The sequence below is a fragment of the Adiantum capillus-veneris genome, chromosome 5 (genome assembly GCF_014529385.1).
Source record: "Adiantum capillus-veneris isolate H3 chromosome 5, ASM1452938v2, whole genome shotgun sequence".
Classification (NCBI taxonomy): domain Eukaryota; kingdom Viridiplantae; phylum Streptophyta; class Polypodiopsida; order Polypodiales; family Pteridaceae; genus Adiantum; species Adiantum capillus-veneris.
Window position 1 is genome coordinate 85993415 of NC_140935.1, and position 22513 is coordinate 86015927.

The 22513-nt window shown below is 48.2% G+C and overlaps 1 protein-coding gene across 8 annotated transcripts in view; it reads left to right on the forward strand.

Moving 5' to 3' along the window:
• The window catches only part of LOC147457666 (MIF4G domain-containing protein / MA3 domain-containing protein), a 116523-nt gene that overhangs the window by 13807 nt on the left and 80203 nt on the right, over positions 1-22513 (forward strand). For all 8 annotated transcript variants that reach the window (XM_086512519.1, XM_086512520.1, XM_086512521.1 and 5 more), the window contains exons 5-9: positions 224-323; positions 10259-10344; positions 13513-13595; positions 13924-14054; positions 14737-14838. In XM_086512519.1, the coding sequence (XP_086368645.1) occupies positions 224-323; positions 10259-10344; positions 13513-13595; positions 13924-14054; positions 14737-14838 (502 nt within the window). The remainder of the gene's footprint in view (positions 1-223; positions 324-10258; positions 10345-13512; positions 13596-13923; positions 14055-14736; positions 14839-22513) is intronic.

The window sequence follows — 22513 nt, forward strand, 5'->3', positions numbered from 1 at the left end:
AAGAGTTCTGAGTGTCGTAGTCCAGCTCTGCTCCTTTGTCATGAGTGACCCACTTGCAAAATGGCTGCTTGATAACTCCGTGCATATTTTCTGTCCTCAGTCAGCAGAGTACCTTTTCATTGTATCAAATTTCAATAGGTTGAGTTTTTTTTGGAAGTTGGTGGAACCTTTTGTAACTTTCAGCGATCTATGCAAGTGCTGACCTTGATATACATATTGAAAGGTATGCAGCTGTCTTCGCTGCATTTGTGGCAGGCGTAGCTTCTTCAGTTGGAATGGACTTTGGAGCAAAGTTTCTGGTTTCGTTTGCTGAAAGTCTGGAGGTATTGTTAAGAGTTACTTTCTACCGCTTAGTATATTAACACCATTGTGCTTCTCTTTTGAATTTAGTGCGGGCAGGACTTTTACTCTTAAATGGAAGGGGGTAAGGCTAGCTGGGGTAAGAGTTTGACTTTAACCACAAGAAGGATCGAACTGGAACAAATAGAGGAGAGGGTCAGGAAATGAGAGCACGAGCAGGAAACCTAAGAGAAAATAATGAAATATTGTGAGTGGGATGAACACTTCCCAAATGCCCCTCCGGAGGATGGAGAATTTGGGTCGGAGGAGGCACAAATTGAGAAGTGTAGAACTAGAGGTACAAATAGCATGGATGAGAGAAATGCATAATGGCATGGACGAGAAGCGTTCATGGGAACTTTACTAGACAAGCACTTTAGAAGTGGCAGTGGAAACATATGGAAATTTGAAAGAAGGAAACGAGTTTTTGGGGCCTGAAACTCAATGTGTACTTTCAAAGGAACAGAAGCAAAGAACTAGGTTAGTTGGAGACAAAAATTGACTTTGTGGTATGAGGTTTTTGTCTTGGGGAACCACTCTTATACTTTTGTGTGTATGTTTTCTTTACTAGTGATGTTGCAGCAACTCGTCTAGGATGTGTGTTGCTAAGCAGAAGATATAAAAATCAACCTGACCATTTGTTGTCAGGCACAGCAGATGATAAATGTGATACAAGAATCAGTTATCACAACAACACACTTCTTGCATGGTTACTTGGTTCCTTTTTACTTAGGGAAGGATTTGTCTGGACATGGAAGTTGTGCGAACAAGTTTACAATAGTGCCGGTACAAAATCACCTAGGCTTTCCTAGTCAGTGGGCTGGCTCTGGGTGGCGGTTGTAGTAGCATTTCCACATGGCACACATAGCCAGTGTGCATGTGACATTCTCTGCTCAGTGGTTGGAAGATGGGATTGTGAAATATCAGTCGTAATTGACTCTATGGCAACATCTACATGAAGTGGCTATTATGAATGTATCTGAGGTGATTTAATAGAATAAGACCTCACTGATGTGGAACTTCAAACAAGTTGCATCTGTGCAGAGTAGGTGCAAGATCACTCAAAAATCTAGGAGAGAAGGGTAACCCAATGGTCAGAGCGTACCCTGCATGGTCAATACCCTCGTAAATCCTCTCACTAGGATCTTCTACAAGATGTGTCATAAGTGTCTCAAGTGGCTCGCTAGATCCACTCATAACAATCTAACTTCCAACTCGTGAAGGAACATGCATAAGTAGGAGTCCTGACTTATATATAGTATAACACATAGTTCCGTGGTTTGAGTTGTTGTATGGTGTTGTCTCCCGCTTGTTAAAATTTGCTTGTCCTTGTGTAGTGAACTTCCGTTTTTAGGTTTGTACCTTTTGCTGGATGTTAGAGGTTAAGATCGTGTACAAGAGGACCAAGTAGATCAAGGTTACGGTTATGTACAAGAGAACCAAGTAGATGTCAAAAGGGGGGAGGAGTAGGGGGTCCAAAGGATTCTCAATATGCAAAATTATTCAATGCTACTCTCGAAAAAAACCTCGACGCTCGCTGCTGCTGCTTCACACCCCCCCCCCCCCCCCCCCCTCAGCCCGCTGCCTCCCCCCCCTGCTCTTCTGCCCCGCTACCCACCCCCGCGCTGCCTGTCAGCCTGAGCCGCCCCCTGCCAGTCCGCCCACTGCCTGCCCCGCGCTGCCGCCCCCGTCACCCCCTCCTCCTGCTGCCGCCAGCGCCTCCTCCTTCCCCAACCCCCCCCCGGCCCGTCTTCCCGCCCGCCTCGGTCTCTCCCCGTCATCCCCTGCAATTCGGCCTCCTCGGCATTGCTTCATTTTTCTGGGGCAGTGTCTCCTGCGCCTGATTGCAGCGTCCTCCCGTCGCCCTCTTCTTACGACACAGCAGTAGACACAGATGGAGGCTCCAGCTTCGCCACAGAGGGACTCGCCAGAAGCCCCCTCGCCCGACCCCGCTGAGCCCACCATTCGACTTGCTCTCTCGCCGACAGAGCAAGCGAGCCTTGCCGCAGAGGTAGAGCGATTGCAGGCGACTTCGGTCATCTGCAAGATTCTCGGCACCCGACCTAGCAAAGGAGAGCTACGAGACCTTCTCCAGGCCCGCCTTCTTGGAGAGGTGGGCAAGATTTTGGATGTCTAGATTCTCGGACGGGGGTACTATCAGATCGAGTTCGAGACCTCTGAGATGGCGTCCAAGGTCATAGCTATGAGTCCACTGGCCATTCGAGAATCACGCGCCCACTTTCGACAGTGGCGACATGGTTTTGACCCGACTTCGGATGTTCTAGTAGAGGAGGCAGACATCCCCATCTCAGTCTGCTTTCCGGGTTTACGGAGGGAATACCTACCACTTCTTTCCAGGATTGGCTCCGCCATTAGGACTGTCCTGGAGACACCTCGTACGGCAGCATCAGTAGCTGCCAAGGCGGCTGGCATCCCCTCAGTTCGAGTTTTGGTCAGAGATACCCACACGCTCCCGAAGGTCACTATAACCGGCCCGTACAACGTATAGGGTGGTACTATTTCAATTACCTGTTAACTTTACACAGAGCACTGAGAAGGGAAGAGAACACAGTTGCGTCCAGCGACTAGAATGTCACTGCGCACACGAGACCGACACCCTGTAGGCCCCAAAGATTGGCGCCCCTTTCGGTATTTCTTTAATTTAGAGAGAGGGAATTACAAAAAGAGAGTCCCTGGAAGATAACACCTGCATCCAGCTAGTACGTTCCAGATTCGGCAAAATTTCGTCAACATAACGGTACCGGAATTAATCCGAATCAGTTTCCAAGCTCAGGACTCTATCCCACTGGCGTTATCCCTTAGTCGGGAGCACAACACAGTAAATTTCAGGTCGCTGTAATTTCTGGTTCAGTCCTGTTTTTGATTTGATTTGGGCACACGACGGTCCCTACATTGTTCTGTGCACCTTGGGCTTGGTGCCCCTTGACTCTGGAAGCAACCCGGGCACAAAACAGTCTCAAAACAGAGTAAAAACAGCAAGCAGACAGTGCTGAATTTACTGCGCAATCGAGAGGTTATCACCCTCTCGTGGACCTGCTTTGGTGCAGCAGCTAGCTACACCGGTTCCTGTGCAAAGAGGCTCTTGCCTCGGCATGAAAGCATATTTCCCCACAGCTGTACATAGGTCAAATGAGAAGCCCACTAGTGGGGCATAACATACTGTACGTAGGGGAGAAAGAGAGTAGTATGTAGCGTGCGGGGCATCACTCCTGTCACCATACTGTGCATAGAGGGCAAGGAAAGCATTCCATAGCTTCTGTACCTGCTACAATCCACCTGAGGCTGAAAATGGCGCCCCCTTTGTTGATATGCAGCTCGTTTTTGCCTCCCAGAGTGGCAGAATCGCTCACAGGCTGACATGTCGCCCAGTTTCCGAGTTTGGGCTTTCCCTGCTAAAAATATCTCAACTGGTGCGTCAGTTGACTTGGCAGCAGAGCAATAAAATGTTTCCCTTGTCATTCCAGAGCTAATGACGCGAACACATTTTCCGGTCAAAAATAGCAGTTCCCTAAATTTTAGGAGATGCTTCCATGGCGTCCCTATCGGTCTCCTGACCATCATTGAAGACTACCATTTGACCAACATCTACAATGTGGGTTAATTTACTGGCCCCTTTCAACTTATAAAGTTGCAGTGACTTGACTAGTGGCCCAAATTCGAGTTTGGCGCACATGAGCTTCCATACTCATCAGAATTTAGTGCTAACTGGCTCGGGCAGTCCCTGTCTGACCGACCTAGATCTTCGATGTGAGAAACCCATTTGGCTGCAGCCGTTTCACACTGGCCATGCAATGTCCACTTGCACCTTTTCAAGGGTTCCGGGACAAACAAGTAAAAATAAAATAAATATATCTAATACTTATTTACGGAAGGCAACAGGAAAAATACACCTCCTAGTGATAGTCATCCTTTTGCCTTGGGTGAGTGGGGGTTGGTTTAGACAGAGTGTGGAGTACTCGGGCCTCCCGAACCAGTGCTTCATTTGCCGACAGATGGGCCACCTAGCGAAGGCCTGTCCACGGAGGAGGCCGCGACGTGCACCACAGCCTCAGCCCTAGCCTGCCAAGGCTGGGCTGCAGCCACAGTCAGCGGCACAGTGCACATATTCAGAGCCACCCTCCGAGCCTGGGGCTCCAGCGGAGGAGGGGTGGCAGCAGGCCCGTGGCCGTCGACGCCAGGGGCCACAGCGACAGCCTGGCACTCAGAGTGGCTCTCAGGTGCCTACTCAGCAGCAGTGGGTTCCCACGGGGAATCGCTTTGGTCCTCTTGAGCAGGAGGAGTCCCCTACGCCAGCCTCCACCTCCGCTTCACCCTCGACAGTCGCTCCCCCTTCAGAGTTCCCCTCCTCCTCCTCATCCTCCCCTCTGCCTTCTGCTCCCGTCGCCTCTCCACCTCGCCCCTCTACCTCTGTCGCCCCACCCCGCCCCTCTTCTCCTCCGCTCCCCCCAGCTCCTTCTCCCCCCTCTCTTGCTCTAGTTCCACAGTTGACTCAGGAGACTGGTCCCTCTCCGGTGGCTAGGAGATCTCTTGGCAGCGCCTTTGCCACGAGTCGCCTAGCGAGAGAGGGTCAGCCCTTCTTGCGGCCCCCTCTGCAGATTCAGTCATCTTCCCTTGCAGCTATCCCTCGTGGTCTGACGAGCATTGACCTCCGACGCCGCTGGGACTTCTTTGACTACGGGTTCACTCGCTTTCTCGGCGATTCCGCAACAGACCACGAGGCAGCCTGCTTCAGGGTCCATGCTTTGTTCCTCGCCGCTAGGGGGACAGAGGCCTTGGACTCAACAGTTGGTTTCTCCTTCCCCCTCTGTGGTAGGGCTGAGACAGAGTGGTCCCTCGACTCAGTGTTGGGATGGTTGTATACACAGGTTCTTGAGTTCTCTCACCACATGGGAGAACTTGGAGTTACAGATTTGCTGCAGACTTTGTGGCCATTGGCCAAGTTTGCGGTGACACCCCTAGACTCAGCAGGATGTAGGCACATTGTGGTGTACTTCTTTGCTGATACGCAGTGTTTGCCTTGCTATGTATACATTCATGAGGACTCCTGGACAGAGGAGGTTGCTTTATGCACGGCTCGCTCTGCTTGGGCTTGGGCTAGGCACTCACTGCAATCTCGCCTATCTAGAGGACGCTCGGATGCGGATTACTCCCCATCCAAGCAAGCCTCGAAGATAGCCCGTCTTGCTGCTGCGGCAGCATCTGTTCTCTCTCGCTCCCCATGAGGATCGTCTCATGGAACTTGCAGGGACTAGGTGGGCCCCAGTTTCAGCGATAGCGGGGCCGATTGCGTCAGGAGCTTCAGCGTTGCCTTGTGGGAGGAGAGATTGATCTCCTTATGCTTTAGGAGCACCATCTGTGTGACAGCCGCATTCGGCGATGTGGTTAGATTTTGCGTGGACGATATGATACCTTTTGGTCGGCTGCTTTTGGACCTGGAGGCATCTAGGGTGGGGTATGTATGACTATTGCGGATTCATTGCAGCAGGCCATTGTGGGCAGAGGGATTATTGTGCCAGGCAGGGCTCAGTGGATTACTATGCAGGTTCAGGGTGGCCTTGTGGGCTTCCTGAACATCTATGCACCCAATGTGGCGAGTGCTCGTGCAGAGTTTTGGTCACAGATTGTTGAGTCTTTGCCGCAGGCCGACCATTGGTGTGTAGGAGGGGACTTCAACATGTTGGAGGACCCTTCTGACAGGATTGGAGGCAACCATGCTACTGTGCATGGAGTCGAGCTAGCAGCTTGGGAGAGGTTGTGTATGACTTTGAGGGTCTCGGATACATGGAAGCACTTTGGCTTTGTGAGGCCTCCAACCAGTCTTGCCTTCTCTAGATCGGACCGCAGAGTGGGAGGAGTGAATCTATCGCGGATAGATCACTTCTACACTATTGACCACTTCAGTGACTTGGGGGGATCAGTGGGCATCCTAGCAAGGACATCCTTATCGGACCATGCACCAATGATGCTCACAGTGGCAGACAGACAAAGGAGTGGGAGCACGATGCTTCGCATCCCAGAGCGGGTCTTGTTGGACTCAACACTCAGAGAGAGGGTAGAGGCTCTCTGGATAGAGGGCATGGACACCTAGGTTCCACCTGTAGAGAGTGGCCTTAGGCCTAGCTCTGCTTAGCCACTTTTTTCTTAAGGAGTCTCTGGCTCGCCGGGCTGCAGCGAGAGAGGAGGAGCAGCGTCTCAGACGAGGCATTGCTTCACTAGAGAGGATGCAGGAGCAGCATCCAGACAGTCCATGGTTGGAGAAGCAGTTACAGCAGGCTCGACAGGAGCTTGCTAGCACAGAGGAGAGGCGTCATGAGTTTGCCTTTCACCGACAGGCATCTCAGTGGACTCAGGTGGGTGACAGAGTGATTGGTTTTTTTTTTTTTGAGACAGTGGGACCTCGGCACTCGCATGCCAAGGTCAATCAGTTGAGGCGACCCGATGGGTCAGTTGCTTGTGAGCCCGAGGATATGCGTACTGTTGCTACTGACTTTTACCGTGAGTTACTGTCGGTTGAGCCCTAGTCAGAGCGGCAGGATGCATGCAGGGAGCAGGTTTGGGCACAGATGCCTTGTCTTGTGACAGAGGAGATGCGCCAGAGGCTAGAGATGCGACTTCAGCTTGAGGAGCTGCACACGGCTCTTAGGGCCCTACCTCGTGGTAGCTGTCCAGGTGAGGATGGGTTGACTCCCAGCTTTTTCTTGGAGTACTGGGACCTGCTTGGCCCAGATCTTTGTAGTGCCTTTCAATACATTTTGCACACAGGAGTGATTCCTGATAGCATGAGTGAGGGCCTGATCTACCTCATTCCAAAGGAGGGTGGCTCCTTGAATGAGATTCGACAGTGGCGTCCCATCACCATCCTCAACTTGGCCTACAAAATTCTTGCCAAGGCTCTGAGTTTGAGCATTCAACCACTTTTGGAGAGCCTTATACATGGGACTCAGACAGGTTTTGTCAAGGAACGCAGTATCCTTGACAATATCTTCACTTTCTGGGAGGCTTCTGCCCTAGCATGGCTCTGTGGGGAGGACCTTGTGATTCTTCTTCTCGATTTTGAGAAGGCATACGACAGAGTTGACTGGGACTTTCTAGAGGGCACTCTTCGCAGGATGGGCTTCTTAGATGCTTGGACTCGAGGGGTGTCAGCTTTTGTACAGACAGGCTCACAGTCAGGTGCTTTTGGCAGGAGGTAGAGGTGAGCGCTTCATGCTCACACGCTCGGTCAGACAGGGTTGTCCTCTTGCCTCCTTTCTCTTTCTGTTCTATGCGGAGGCGATGAGCAGGTTTTTGGTGTCACAGCAGGTTGGTCTGCGGGGCTTAGCACTCCCTATTTGGGGAGATGAGCTACTGGACGTTGAGTTTGCCGATGATTCAGCCTTGTACTTAGAGGGCCAGGAGGCCAATTTGCACAGATGTGAGCAGGCTTTGGAGACCTTCTGTTGTGTATCGGGCGCGCTGATCAACTGGAGAAAGACAGTGGCTTTCTCAGTTGGCAGTGCTCCTGTGCCAGATTGGATGCCAGGAGAGGGTTTCAGGTGGATTCCCCCAGGGACTGTAGTTCGGTACTTGGGTTGTCAGGTTGGTTTGGACTTGTCCCCCGAGCAGCAGATTGCTCCTCTTCTCCTGTCCATCAGGAGAAAGCTGTTACATTGGAGCTCAGCACGACTTTCACTGGCTGGTAGAGTAGTAGTTGCCAACAAGGTGTTGTTGGCGACTATGGGGTACATCACTTCTTGCTGGATCTTCTTGAGTTCTTGTATGAGCCAGGTAGAGAGGCTGATCAGGAACTTCCTTTGGTCAGGTCGTGACACTCAGATTGCCCGAGCCAAGGTGGCTTGGTCGGTCATCACACTTCCTTGTTCTCAGGGAGGGCTTGGGATCATTGATCCAGCACAGCAGAGCAGAGCCCTTCTTGGGAAGTTCGTAGTCAGAGGACTTCTTCCAGGAGAGGAGCCCTGGAAGGAGTTCTTGTTGCAGAGGCTTCGTGCCAGGGTGCCTCAGTCAGGAGGCCCTTGGCAACCTTCGACCTGATAGATCTTTACAGAGTTGCGCCGAGTTGGTTTGAGCAGGAGACTGGAGGACCGCTTTGCTGTGAGTTTGCTTCGATCTTGGGAGCTCTTACGGCATGGCCTGGAGCAGAGACAGCCGACGTGCACGGAGGAGCACCTATGGCAGCCCCTTGTCTGGAACCCCATGGTTAGCACTCAGAGAGGCCACTTGGTTGGTAGTCGGCCTCATGTTTCTTGGGGTCCCATGGCAGCAGGTCCAGCGCGCTCTCTAGGCGACTGGCTAGAGTTCACAGGTTTGTCAGAGGAGGTGCAGGGTTTCCAGCTACAGGGCATGAGAGGGGTGCAAAGCATGTGTTAGGACATCTCAGAGTCAGTTCCAGGTGAGTGGCTCACGCCTCTCGAGCCTGTAGCACCCCGGTGGATGGGAGCCTTCACACGACTGGAGGTTCTCATTTTAGTCAGGGCCTGCTCATAGTCTGTCTCAGCCCTGTTCTTCGAGCTTAAGGGTGGGGGACGACTACAATGAGTTGCAGTAGAGGCCCCGCAGGTAGCAGAGTGCTGTTTTCAGAGGATCCGAGTAGTGGGCATCTGTGGGAGGACCTGCGTCATAGACCCTTACCCAACAGTTCTTGAGACAGGACACTGGAGGCTATGGCCTTGGGAGTGATGTCCGTTGGCACGAGTACAGTGGGATCCTGGTGAGTGGCTATGGAGGGACCCCTTCTCTTTTGCAGACCACATAGGAGTCCCGTTCTTTCAGTACATTGTTCGACTGGGACGTCATATACTAGCAGCACACAGAGAGGCCCTCCCCGCTGCAGCACGTCATTGGTAGGAGGAGGGTCTCACAGTCGAGTTCTTGGCAGACTTTTGGGAGAGGTTGTGGGACTCCAGACAGCCGAGGCAAGTCACCTTGTTTCAGTGGCTGGTCGCACATAGAGCTACGGCAGTAGGGAGCTGGCTAGTGCATAGTGGTCTCTCGGCCACATGTGCAGCTTGTGACCATTTGGTGGAGAGTCAGCGTCACTGTCTTTGGGACTGTCCCTCGGCACAGCAGGTGTGGCTACGAGTTCTTCTGCTGATGCCTGCTCTCTCCACGGTTCGACAGTACACTTGGGGGGCAGCGGCTTGGTCCACCCTCATGGGCCCGACACCTCAGTTTGAGCTATCTTCCACCAGCAGGATGATAGTGATGCAGGGGGTGCGACCTACACTCCAGCCTGCTACAGAGCTTACTCCACAGGAGTGGTGCAGTGAGAGAGAGGAGTGTTGGGAGCTCATCAGTGGCCTGACGCTTTGGTTCATCTGGCGGGCCCGCTGTTTCCGCATCTTTGAGGCTCGCCCTGTGCCACCAGCAGAGACTGTTCGTGACTTTTGGCTAGAGCTGATCCATACTCTCAGAGGACAGCTTGAGGGACTACAGGGCAGCTCCGACCGCATGCGGGAGCGCCGCGAGGCTTTCCTTCGACTCTTGCGCCCTTGGCCTTTCTACACCATAGTCCAGGGGGTGCTCAGATGGCACTACCATCCACCTGTGTGGCTCTTCCCTCCTCCCTTTTCTTGATTTAGCCTCATTGTATATATGCTGTTTTTTCATTGGGAGAGTCTCCCCATCATGCTTGTTGTAGCCCTCTCTTGCAGAGGTGGTTGTAGCCCTATGGACAGTTTTCATTAACTAATAGAAGGATCTTTTTCTCGGAAAAAAAAATAATTATTCAATGCTTTTAAGTGTCTTGTTTTCTTTATGTACTGTTAGTCTATTTGGAGTGAGTTTTTTTTTGTTGTTTTTTGGGTTATGATCTTCTGTTGAGGCTGTTTGACCTCCAGCATATTTGTATACTTAGCCTTTTTTCAATTATTACAGTGTGCGCTTTTTATGTGAACTGTAGGAACAACGCAAGAGGGAAGATGGTCTAGCTGTGCGGAACATGTTGCTGCTGTTCTCCTACATCTACATCTTCAAATTGATATCGTGGTAAATTTTTCAATTGAGTGCATATGTAATGTTCCTGTTTTTGATTTGAAGTTTTATTGCCATTGGCACCATTGTTGTGGTGGGTGCTGTATAAACATTGTTATCATCAAATGAATTCTGGAATAAAGTATGTGGTCGACAGGTGGACAGAACAATGGTGGGTGCTTCATAAACATTGGTATCATCACTTGAATTCTGGAACAAAGTATGTGGTCGACAGGTGTCCTGTGCTAATTCAAGAAACTGCAATCCGCGAACCACAGTCAAAGGTTTAAGAGTTTGGCCTCATGTTAACATTGCCTGTTGATGCTGTAAAGCAAAGCCCTACGCTTAATACTCTATAGGAAGAAAGTTATCTTTTTCTTATGCCACAAGTTCTAGTTCGAATTAGGAACTCGCTGGAAAAGCCTCAAGCACAATGTCCTCTGCAGTCAAGCAGGCTCTTTGAGTTGGTACAAGGTGTCAAGCTCAACAAGGATCTCCTACCAAATTTTGTAGTATGAATGGAAGAAAGGTGTGGGAGTTAGTTATGCAAACGTAGGAGGCCAAGGCCCTGGTCCAAACTCCACTCCCTTGGACTTGGTTCTCTCTATCTCTGGCGGTGTACCAAAATCATAAAGACCAGTGCTAGCTACCAAAATGATACAAAGTGTCCGCTATCAGAAAAATCCTACAACAGCTCATAGAAGCCAAGGGATTGAGAAACCCCTGTGCCGTGCCTTCAAAATCATTTGCATCCATTCCATCATCTCTGGATGTGGTACTCCAAAATAAGGTGGAGATCTCTCGCACAACCAACTATAAGAGGGGCAGAAGAAACCCACTTGTCCTTCAATACAAAGGCCAAGGGAAGGTACCAAGATGAGCATTTCTCTGACCAAACCAGCTTCCCCAAAGCATCATTAATACTACTCTCATACAAAACTGCAAATTGTCTATTATCCATGTAATATCTGGCCTCCACTATCGTCTGCTCCTCTTAAGATATCATAATAGACTGTCTCCCTTGACCAGAAGATATCATGTAATATTTGCAGTCTAAATCTGATCATAGGTGAACTCTCTAGACCAAGAAAAGTCTGGCGTCCTGCAGACATCTGGAGGAAAAACATGTCGAGACATAGTGGCCCGCCCCTTAAAAAATATCACTAGAAATCTGCATTGACCACAAGTGTAGGCAAACACATGGATAACGTGACATCTGCCGGTGATGTAAAATTGACCAAATAATCAAACTTCTCAACTAGCCGAGGAGACTCACTCCCTTCGTGTCCCCCAATAGTGCCTGTTGTAAGATGCACCTGCGACTGAATATCCAAAGAGTCCGTAGCATGTTGGACTGGCCTATCCTGGAGCACCTCATGCTGATCCTGAACTGCCTCCGACTGCTGATCCTCATGCTTTGTCTGTCTGCTCTGAAATGTCCTTTTGATCTTGTTTTGGTAGCCTCTCCTTAGGAGCTCTATCTGGGGGTTGCTTTGTCTCATTGATCCTTTGTCTCTGCCTGTTTGTAAACAAGGATAGGCTGTAAATACCCTACCTACATGTCTCTGTCTCTGTCTCTATGACTGCGCTGCTGCTGGCTCTGAATCTTCAAAGAGTCTGTAGCATGTTGGACTTGCCTATCCTGTAGCACCTCAGGCTGATCCTGAACCGCCTTCTACTGCTGATCCTCATGCTTTGTGTGTCTGTCCAGCTGCTTTGAAATGTCCTCAATCTTGATTTGGTAGCCTCTCCTAGGAGCTCTATCTGGGGGCTGCTTTGCCTCATCAATCCTCTGTCTCACTACCCGTCTGTAAACAAGGATAGGCTGTATTTGCTCCTGTCTACCTACATGTCTCTGTCGCTATCTCTATGTGTGATCATCACTGCGTTGCTGCTGCCTCGGATGGCTATCATATTGTTGCGTAGGATCTTGGTGCTGTGCAGAACTGTGCTAAGTATTCTCTAGCTGAGAGGGCCGTCCTCTTCTACGACTGATCTGTCTCTGTTCTCGCCCTTTATGGCAATCCCTCACTAGATACCCCATCACATGGTACGGAAGTGATCGATCTGTCTTGCCTGTAATCACAATCCTCTTTGAGTCCTTTCAACTCAAAAGTGATAGAATCCGGAAATGGAAGGGATGGTAGCCACCTCAATAGATGGCATAGATATTTGAGTCTATATTGAACTCACGAAAAAATAGATCCCTTTTGTCTCAACATATCAGGCAACCAAAACTGTGTTGGTAGCTCTAAAAAAGCAATTTTTACAGGATACTTCGGGACTTGACATCTGTCCTCAAAAGCAACTGAAGTATAATCTTCATACCATGGAGTCAGGAAAATCAATCCGTCTTAATGGTGAGAGGAGGCCTCCCGACTACCCTAGAGGTGAGCTCTTGTGATGAGAAAATAGCAATAAAAGTGCCTCTGCCCAAAATGATGTCCTCCACTTTACCTTCATCCATAATGGCTAAACATCTCGTTAGCCATTACCGGATTTTAACCCTTGTGTAGAAGCATCCTACTAGTCATCTGATGAAGCCTTTGTGATGGAGATTCTCAATATGGTTGCGGATCTTTTGCCGTAGATCATCTGAAATAGTGAAGGATGGCGCCATATTATTCTACCCAAACTCCGTTTCACCCCTCTACCTAACCCAAGAAGTGTGTGCGTGATTGAGAAGCGAGTATGAGTGTGATTTTGTGTGCGTGTAGGTGTATACGTGTGTGTGTGTGTGTGTGCAGATTTACAAAAAAAAGTGTGTGCACACACGCTCTGTGTGTTAAGACTTTGGTGGGCTGAGGCGGTAGAGCAGGAGGGTTGCACAGGGGAGCAGCAAAATGTTTTTGCGGGGTTTCGGTGGCTAATGAGTAGGTGGCTGACCATGGAGGACATTGAGGCCATGCTGCAGAGACCCATGAGAGAGTTCCTTGGATGATCATCATTGTATACTTTCTCCATTGTGCACCTCATTAGCCCACATATGATTGTACCCCTCCCCATATGCTTTGAGCTGATGTATTATGTGATGAGGATGTTGATGATAATGAGGAGTTTTGAGCTTGCTATCTCATTGCAACTATGAAGCAGCTTCTATTAAATTTTATGATTGTCTTATCAATTTGGCTGCCTCTCTTGCCCCCATTGGTAGAAAACTTCTTACACACTCTATTTGTGCAGTGGTCTGGTTTATGATCTCTTGGGCTCACTCAGCCGAGATTTGACAGAACAGGATGTGGCGATGATTTTGACAGTCTTACAAAGTACGTGGTGTTGCTGTTTATTTTTGCCGGTGTGGTGTATGTGTGGGCATTCAGATGTGTCTATTTTGTGTCTTCTCAAAGCTCAGGTCTGGTTGGATTTGCTTAAAGTTCAGGATATTGCTTGTATTTTGGATGATTCATAAGTTACGTTTCATCAATAAAGGGCTTTTGGTTACTTCTTGGCATAATTATGAATCATATGCAAGACATAATCATGTGCCCTGCTGTGTAGTTCTGTTAGTCAGACCAGCCCAAAGGGTTCATTCCAAGAGGAGGCTTAAAGGTTTCTTTGGCTCACTGGCTTGTTGCTCATCCTTAATGTTTGCAGCATGTGGAATGGGACTTAGAGCTGATGATCCAGTAGCTATGAAAGATTTTGTGCTTTCCGTACAGCAGCGCTGTGAGGATTTGAAGGCTACTGCAGCTCAATCTGGAACCCAGTTTTGCAGTGGTAAAAGGGTAAGGCTTGATATCTTTCTTGTTTTGTGTGTTGTGTGTTTTTTCAGATACTATATTCCCTCCGCTCCCCTCCCTTCCTCCTCCCCCTCTTGCGAGTCATAAGAGTTTCCAGAAGGTAGTAGTACTTTTTCCAATGCTATTTATGCCTTCCTTACCTGAATTGGACTGTAAAACCAGACTTCGTATTTGATTTTTCCTATAAAGAATGTTAATATTCTCTTTCTCGTACTTAATATTTTGTGTAATCACATCTCTCTTACGAGTCATAAGGGTTCCCAGAAGGTACTTGATTTTTCCTATAAAGAAAGTTAATATTACAACAACCAAACCCCCCCCCCCCCCCCCCCCCCCCCCCCCCCCCCCCCCCCCCCGGCCCGGCCCCGCGTTTCCTTGCCATACGACCACATTCTGTTATGGTGTACTTTTATCCTTTCCCGCTAGATGGATGACACACACATGTATATTGGATTTGTCTCATAGAGGGACTTCGGCCTCTACTAGATGTAAAAAAATCTTTCTTTCTCCTTCTCTCTTCCCCCCTTCTTCCTCTTCTTCAAAATGATTTGTCTCCTCCTGTGTGGTGGCTGCCTGGGACTCCCTCCATGGGTCCTCTTCTGTGTTTTGTATGTGTGCCTCTTGTCTTTAGAGTAGGCTACTCATCATGTTGGATTTAATTGTACAGATGCAGTTTATGTTGGAGACCATTTGTGAAATCAAGAACAATAAAAAACGCGTCAAACAGGAAGGAATACCCCATGCTCGGCTCAAAAAATGGCTTCAGAAAGTAAGAAGTTTTTTCATTTTTTTAAAAAGTTTAATTTTATATTTTAAACCTTGGTGGGTGGGATGGGGGAGGGGGAAATGGGGTGTGGTTTAGGGGGTTTTCTGCATTAGTATATCAGTGCAAGAGTTCATTCTCCTTGCAAAGAAAAGGGAGGGCACTTTTGTAAATCTTAAATTCCTTACCTTCTTAACTTACTAAAATGCAGAAAAGTACCTTGTATGCGAGGGCCATACAAGCAAGTCGCAACATGTTACCTTTCAGTTGTATGCACTATGCAGTAGTGCCAAGGAAGCCTTACCAATCCAGTATATCAAAGGCCTTCTTTTGACCTCAAGACTCATTCAAGAACTGTACACTATCAAAAAACCGGGATGCTATAATTGCAATAAGATACATCCCTCTTTTTCCTCCTTTTGGAATCAAGCAAAACAATTATCAGAAGGAAAGGTGATAGGGTGGTTGGTTGAACTTTCTGTCCAATTGACCCCTGATACCATGTGGGAGGTGTGTATCCATGTATATAGGGCGTATAATAAACCCAGGTAGAGAGATGTGTAGAAATAGTTGGTGGTAGTGCGCAATTCTTGTGCCCATGGTCATTGTCCGGCTTCTGCAAGTGCAATTTCTGTACCAATTTTGCATCCACAAAATTGTGTGAACTACCATTATCAAGGAGTACGGTCACGTCACGACCATTGTCCTTTCTGGGAAAGCGGAGAAGATCGTGCTTATTCCTTGCTGTTTCTTGGTCTTCTTCTTGGGACAGTCTTTAATTTGGTGGCCCGTTGGGTCACCACCAAAACAAGCTCCCTTTTACATTGCATCAGCAATGACAACATTTTTAGTTTTCTTCTTCTCTTGAGCACCACGAGAGGTGGTATTGAGAGAAGGTCTCGATGGCGATTTGGACCTTTGCTGGAATCGGGGCCGCTTTCTCAAAGTGCCCTCGCCGGATTGGTGATTTGAACTTCTTCTTTTCTCATAATTCACTCCATTTATCAAATGGAACATTCTGGCCTTTGCCACAACATCCTTGACATCAGTTGGGGCTTTATCCTTAACTAAGGCCCAACAATAATCTTCACGTAGATCCTATAGATACATATGCACGGCATGTGTGGACTCCACCTTGCAGAAGGTGAGTGCTTCTTTGAAAGTTATTGTATACTTATCAAAAGACATAATTTTCATCGAAAGACTCTGTAACTTTGTAAAATCCTTCTTGAATTTCACGCAAAAATCAGCCTACGTCGTAGGCTTCTCTGTCATATCACGCCACCACGTAAGCGTCTTATTGTGCAAATAGAGAGGAATCGTTTGAATCCTCCGTTCCTCATGCTCCCCATGGAGATCAAAGTACGTAGTCCAGTGATGAAGCCAGTTGTTTATAGCTAATTCCGTACATTCTCTCTCTTCCCTGAAGAGATTGGTAGTCTTGTACGAAATTGTCGCAGTGGGACCACCTTTTGAACACCCAAAAGCAATCTGCGTCCGCAATTGCTGAGGATGGGTGTCGTTATCGGAGATGTGGTCTTTGACTGAGCCATATTTTCGAGAGCATCTTGCATGGCTCCTTTGAGAGAGCACAAACGAATGTTTGTCCGAACATTTACATTTTCCAGAGCGGATATGCTCTGATTGAGGCTCTAAAAAGTACTTGTAATCCATGTATATAGAGCATGTGTGAACAGAATTTGAGTGTTACCTTGTGCGTCTTCACGATGTGCACCCGAGCTCGAGGAATCCATGACAAAACCCTATGGAAAATTGGAATTGCCATGTGAAAACAGGCCTTTTAGCACTTTACCTTCGCAGAAAGTTGAACTCTGGGAAGCTCTTTGCGTCAACGTGAGCGTTTGGAGGTGGGCAGGTGAAACCGGCCCGTAGGGCGGTAGGCATTGGCTTTCACCCGAAATTCTTTACTTTAGACACACACACAGAGCACTTTGCAAAAGAGACCTGTAACGGGAATTAACACTTAATCACACACACGGCTCGGAAGCTAGAATGCTCCGAGCAGACGCCGACAACCTGTAGGCCCCAAAATTGGCGTCCCTTTCCGTATTTCTTTATTCTTTAGGAGGGTAAAGTACAAAGAAGAGTCCTGGGAATCCTTTAACTGTATCCCACTAGATACCGCTTGTTTTGGCCAAATTTCGGCAGCATAACAGCCCCTAAACTTGCACGAAACCAATTCCCCTGCTGGAACTCGCTTCTACTGGCGTATAGCCTCTGATTCCTGCCCAAAAACAGTAAATTCAGCACGTTGTATTTACTGGTTTTTGCCCTGTTTTCAGCCCCAAACAGTCCCCTAACTGTCTCTGCTAGTGGGGCACGATTCCCAAAGGTTTTGGCGTCCATATGGCTGAAAAATAGTAAAATTACAGTGCATACACAGCGCTGATTTTGCACCTGTATGGTCAGGTTATGACCCTCACCAGTGCCTGCTTTGGAGTAGCAGCTAGCTACCCCTGTTCCTGCTCAAGGAGGCTCTTGCCTCAGCACGAAAGCATGAACCCACACAGCTGTACATCAGTCAAATTAGGAGCCCTCTTGTGGGGCATCACATAACTGCACGTATGGGGGAGAGAGAGCAGTGTGTAGTGTGTAGGGCATCACTCCTAGCACCACACTGGACATGAGAGGGAAAGGAAGCACTCCACAGCTCTTAACCTGTGACAAAAGCTGAAATGAGGCCTCTCCCAGCTTAAAAATCACCGCCCAGTTTTCTGCAAGGGGAAAGTTCATGAAAATGTGACACTTGGCGCATTTACAAGCATTTTCCCGTTTCGGGTTCGCTGCTTAAAAATATCCTGACCGGTTGCCCAGTTGACTTCGCTTCAGAGTTGCAAAATGTTTCCCTAGTCATACCGGAGGTAATGACGCGAACACATTTCACGGCCCAAAATAGCAGTTCCCTAAATTTTAGGAGATGCTTCCGTTGGGCTCCCACTGGTCTTCTGACCATCTATCCTCATTGGCACCACATCCAAAAGTGCAATGTGGCCCAACTGTCGGATACTTTTCGTTGGTAGTCCCACCTTGACTTTACGCCTTAATTGAGTTCACTTCCTAGTATCCACCAACTTGCTAAGTGCGACGGGGGGACCTATATGATCTTGCTCTGCGCCTAGACATCCTCTTACCATACGAATTCCAGTGCAGACCACTACCCATCTGCGGGTGAAACTACCGTTAACATTGGCCATGCAATGTCCGACCGTTTGCTACTTCAAGAAGAGGGTCTCAAAAACAAAACAAAACCCCTTGGAAGAAACCAACAACTAAAGTTAGCAGTTGCCACGTCCTCGTGACATAGTTAACAGTTGCCACGTCCCCGTGACATACCCCCCTCTTGAAATCGCAAACGTCCTCGATTGCATACCATAAATACACGCCACTGATGATCTTGTGCTATTAACACTCTTTTATCATCGCATGTATCCGCAAGAAAGGTCATAACATATAGATACAAATGACTTAATGAGGCCTTCATACTTTTGTCATTTCCATCTATTACACTGAATTCATATGTACATTTGATGTACTAGCTCTATCATTACCCCTCCTTTGCACACGTTGGGTTGGGGCATAAGTAGGTTGTAACCCAAAGGCTTCAAGGTAAAGCTGCAATACATTTGGTGACTCTGACAGTTCATGCTCTTCCATCCACTTTGCATCCATAGGCGGATAGTTCTTGAACTTCACCAAATAGCGTCTTGCAACTTGTCCTTTTAACTTTTCTGTCCTTATGTGCCAAAACTTGCTCAGGTACCAGGATCTCATCAAGTTCCTCAACTTCTGGCTGATCCTCATCTGGCATATCTTCTGGCACATCACCCACGAAGGGTCTTAGAAGACTCACGTGAAATGCATTATGAATCTTCCATGCATCAGGCAATTTCAACCTGTAAGCCACATTGCTAATCTTGTCAAGCACTTGAAAAGGCCCATAGTAACGCATGCTGAGCTTAGGAAACAACCGTTCCTTGCCCTTCATCTTCTTTAACCTTGCCTTTTCGAACCTTAACAGAACCCAATCACCAGCTGATAGTAGCAATTCACGATGGTGACGATCAGCAGCCTTTTTCTGCTTTGCCTCAGTCTTCTCCAAGGCAACTTTAATCTTCTTATACATCTCATCCATGTTCTCAACATATCGATCTGCCTCAAAGATCTTGTCCTTTGTATGCAAAATGGGAGGAACCTTTTTGCCGCCTTCAACAATCTCAATAGGTGCTTTGCCAGTAGACGAATGCATCGTATTATTGTACGCATACTCAAGCATAGGCAAATACTGTTCCCACTTGCCTTTATTATCTGACACATAGCATTTCAGCAGATCTAAGACAGTAGAATTAGCCTCTTCTGACTGTCCATCAATTTGTGGATGAAACAAAGACGAGAATTTGAGCGTAGTGCCCATGCTCTCAAACAATCCTCTCCAGAACAAACTGGTCATGCGAGGATCACGATCACTGATAATCGATTGTGGCATACCATGGTACTTAAACACATGTACATAAACAAGCGTGCCATCTGATCAGATTTTATCTTCTTCCTGACAGGGATAAAATGGGCCTGCTTGTTGAACCTGCAGATAATGGTCCATATACCATCATTTCCTGTTGGCATCCTTGGAAGATCTAAGATAAAGTCCATAGCAATGCTTTGCCATGGCTTATCCGAAATCGGCAGTGGTTGTAACAACCCTGGTGCCTTTTGCCTGTCAAACTTGACCTTTTGGCAAACTATGCATGATCGCACAAGGGCATCCACATCTCTCCTCAAGGTAGGCAAATAGAAGAATGTCTCTACCGCTTTAACTGTTGCATCATGCCACGATGCCCTGCATACGGTGCCACATGACACTCTTCCATGACCTTATGTCGCAGTGGCCTAGTGACACAAAGTCTGCCATGCATCATCATAAAACCATCTCTGAGGAGGTAGTGCTCGTGATGTTGCCCCTCTTGTAACTGTTCAAAGATCCTTGTAAAATCTTCATCAGCAGTATACTGTTCCTTCATGTCATCTAACTCATGATGATAAGGAATTGACACAGCTGAAATTTGTGGCTTTCTTGATAATGCATCAGCCACAACATTCTTCTTGCCTTCCACATGCATAATCTGGAAGTGGAACATGGAAAGAATGTTTGCCCATCGCATATGCTTTTCGGATAACTTTGACTGTGTCAAGAAGTATCGCAAGGTCTGGTGATCTGTTTGGACAACAAAATCAGCACCTAGGAGGTAGTGCTTCCAGCTAGAAAGCGCATGAATCACGGCCAAGAGCTCTTTCTCATAGACTTGCATAGTCCTCTCTGGCCCTTGCAAAATTTGGCTTTCATAAGCTACTACCCGTCCGTCTTGCGTTAGCACTGCTCCGATGCTACTGCCACACGCGTCACACTGGACCACAAATGACTTCCTGAGATCTGGCAAAACAATAACTGGATCTGAAGTCAACTTTTCCTTTAAGAGACTAAAAGCTGAAATCTCTTTTTGGGTCCATCTCCTTTTGCAAAGCGTGAAGAGGCGATGCTATCTTTGCAAAATTTCTGATAAACCTTTTATAGTAGGAACACAATCCCAAGAAGCTTTTGACATCGTGCACAGTCTTCAAGTCTGGCCATGTCTTGATAGCTTCGACCTTTGCGGGATCCATTCTAACACCATGCTTTGAGACTATGTGGCCCAGAAAGTGGATCTCTTCGAGGAAGAATTCACTTTTCCTAGGATTGACACGTAACCTGTGGCTGCGCAGCTCTTCAAACACAATGGTCAAGTGACGCCTATGCTCCTCTTCATTCTTCGAATACACTATCATGTCATCGAAGAACGTGATGCGAGCGGAAAATCCGGTCCATCGTTCTGTTGAATGTGGCAAGAGCATTTGTTAGCCCAAACGGCATCACTAGAAACTCATAAAGACCAAATGTCGTTCTAAACGCAGTCTTGTGCACATCCTCTGGCCTTATACGAATTTGATGGTACCCACTCTTAAGGTCTATCCTGCTGAAAATTGCAACATGGGCACTGTAGTAGGCATGATCGGCACGTCTTGGCCATTCACATTTTGCGTCAGAGGTGCGATATCTGGCTGCTGTCCAGAAAAACCAGCCATGCAAAAATGATCCTGTGGCACCCCAAACTGGCCCCGGTTGTAGTGGAAACCTTGCTGCATGCCGATACTACCATACATGGGGTTTGGCATGATGTCTTGCATACCCCCGAACACTGTTCCTGGCATGTATGGCTTACTTCCAGGCGCATAACCATCCATACTTTGGAACACTGATCCACCCCCGAAATACCCAGGATGTGCCGTGGGTTGTGGAAAAACTGAGTGCATAGCCTCGTATCTAGCTCCTTGTCCATCCAAGACAGCATGCTGGCTCTGAAAGGTGGCGGGCTGAACTGGAATAACTTGTAGTGTACTGCCACACCAGAGTTTGTACATGGTTCTTTGAGCTAGTCGAGTCCACATGTTCTGGTCCACTGTTGTGTCTCTGTTGTTATCCATTGTTTCTGTGTTCATTCTGTTTGAGAGAGTTTCCATTTGTTTGAGTGAGATTGTCACACACATTGCGCTGAGGGGCACCCACACTGTAGAGAGCACGACACATTATCCGCGCTACAGGTGCTCTCATTTTGGCGATCACGGTGGGACCTTAACTGAAGTCCCACTGTGTTGAGTAGCTGGTTTCCTCGCTTTGCCTGTGCAGCCTGGGGGTCTGGTCCAGTTTCACCCTTGACAGCTTAATCTAGCTGGTCTAGTCTCTCGCCTTGTTGGTTTGGTCCTCTCTCGCCCTGGTCCACCCAGTCCTCGTCCTAGTCTAGTCCTTCTCGTCTTGGTCTAGTCCTTCTCGTCCCTGGTCTAGTCCTTCCTCGTGCTGGTCCAGGCCAGATGGTCTAGTCACTCGCCCTGGTCTAGTAGAGTCTAGACCAAAGTTCAGCCAAGTGAAGGTTGTCTTGCCCAAGTGAGGGTCTTCTTGTCCAAATCTTGGTGGGGTTGGCGGTTACTGCATTACACATACAAGGAGGTCATTGGAGCGTCAAAGTGCACTACTGAGTCCTCTGAAGTACTACCACAGAAGGCGTCAACCCTTGGTGCCCAGTTGAAGCATATTAACCCCATCACCCATACCTACTCATACGGCTACCTCCATTCCTTCGACCGGTTCTACATCCTTCATGTCACCTTCTCTGGTAAGGCTCTTCCCCATTTTGTTACAGCAAGCTAGGGAGCAACAGACTCAGGAGCAAGAGGCCATGGAGGAGCTCACAAGTGTTTTGGCAAAGGTGAACATCAAGTTCCCTACCTTTAAAGGTCTCTCCGCAGAAGATGCAGACGACCATGCTCGGAGGTTTGTCTCTCTTTGCAGAGGTCGTGGCCTCAACAGAGAAGACGCATACCTGGTGCTCTTCCCGTCCACCTTGGATGGTCTTGCAGATAAATGGTACAGTCAGTTTGCTGAAAACCACTTTACTACTTGGACCATGTTAAGACAGCAGTTCTGTGAAGCTTTCCGACCAGGGGATTATCAAGAGAAGATTCTAGATGAGTTGGCCAACCTGTTGCTCCAGCCCAAGGAGACATTTGCAGAGTTCATGACCAGAACAAAGTCCCTGGTCGCCAAACTGCCTCAGCAACCAGGGGAATTCATGGT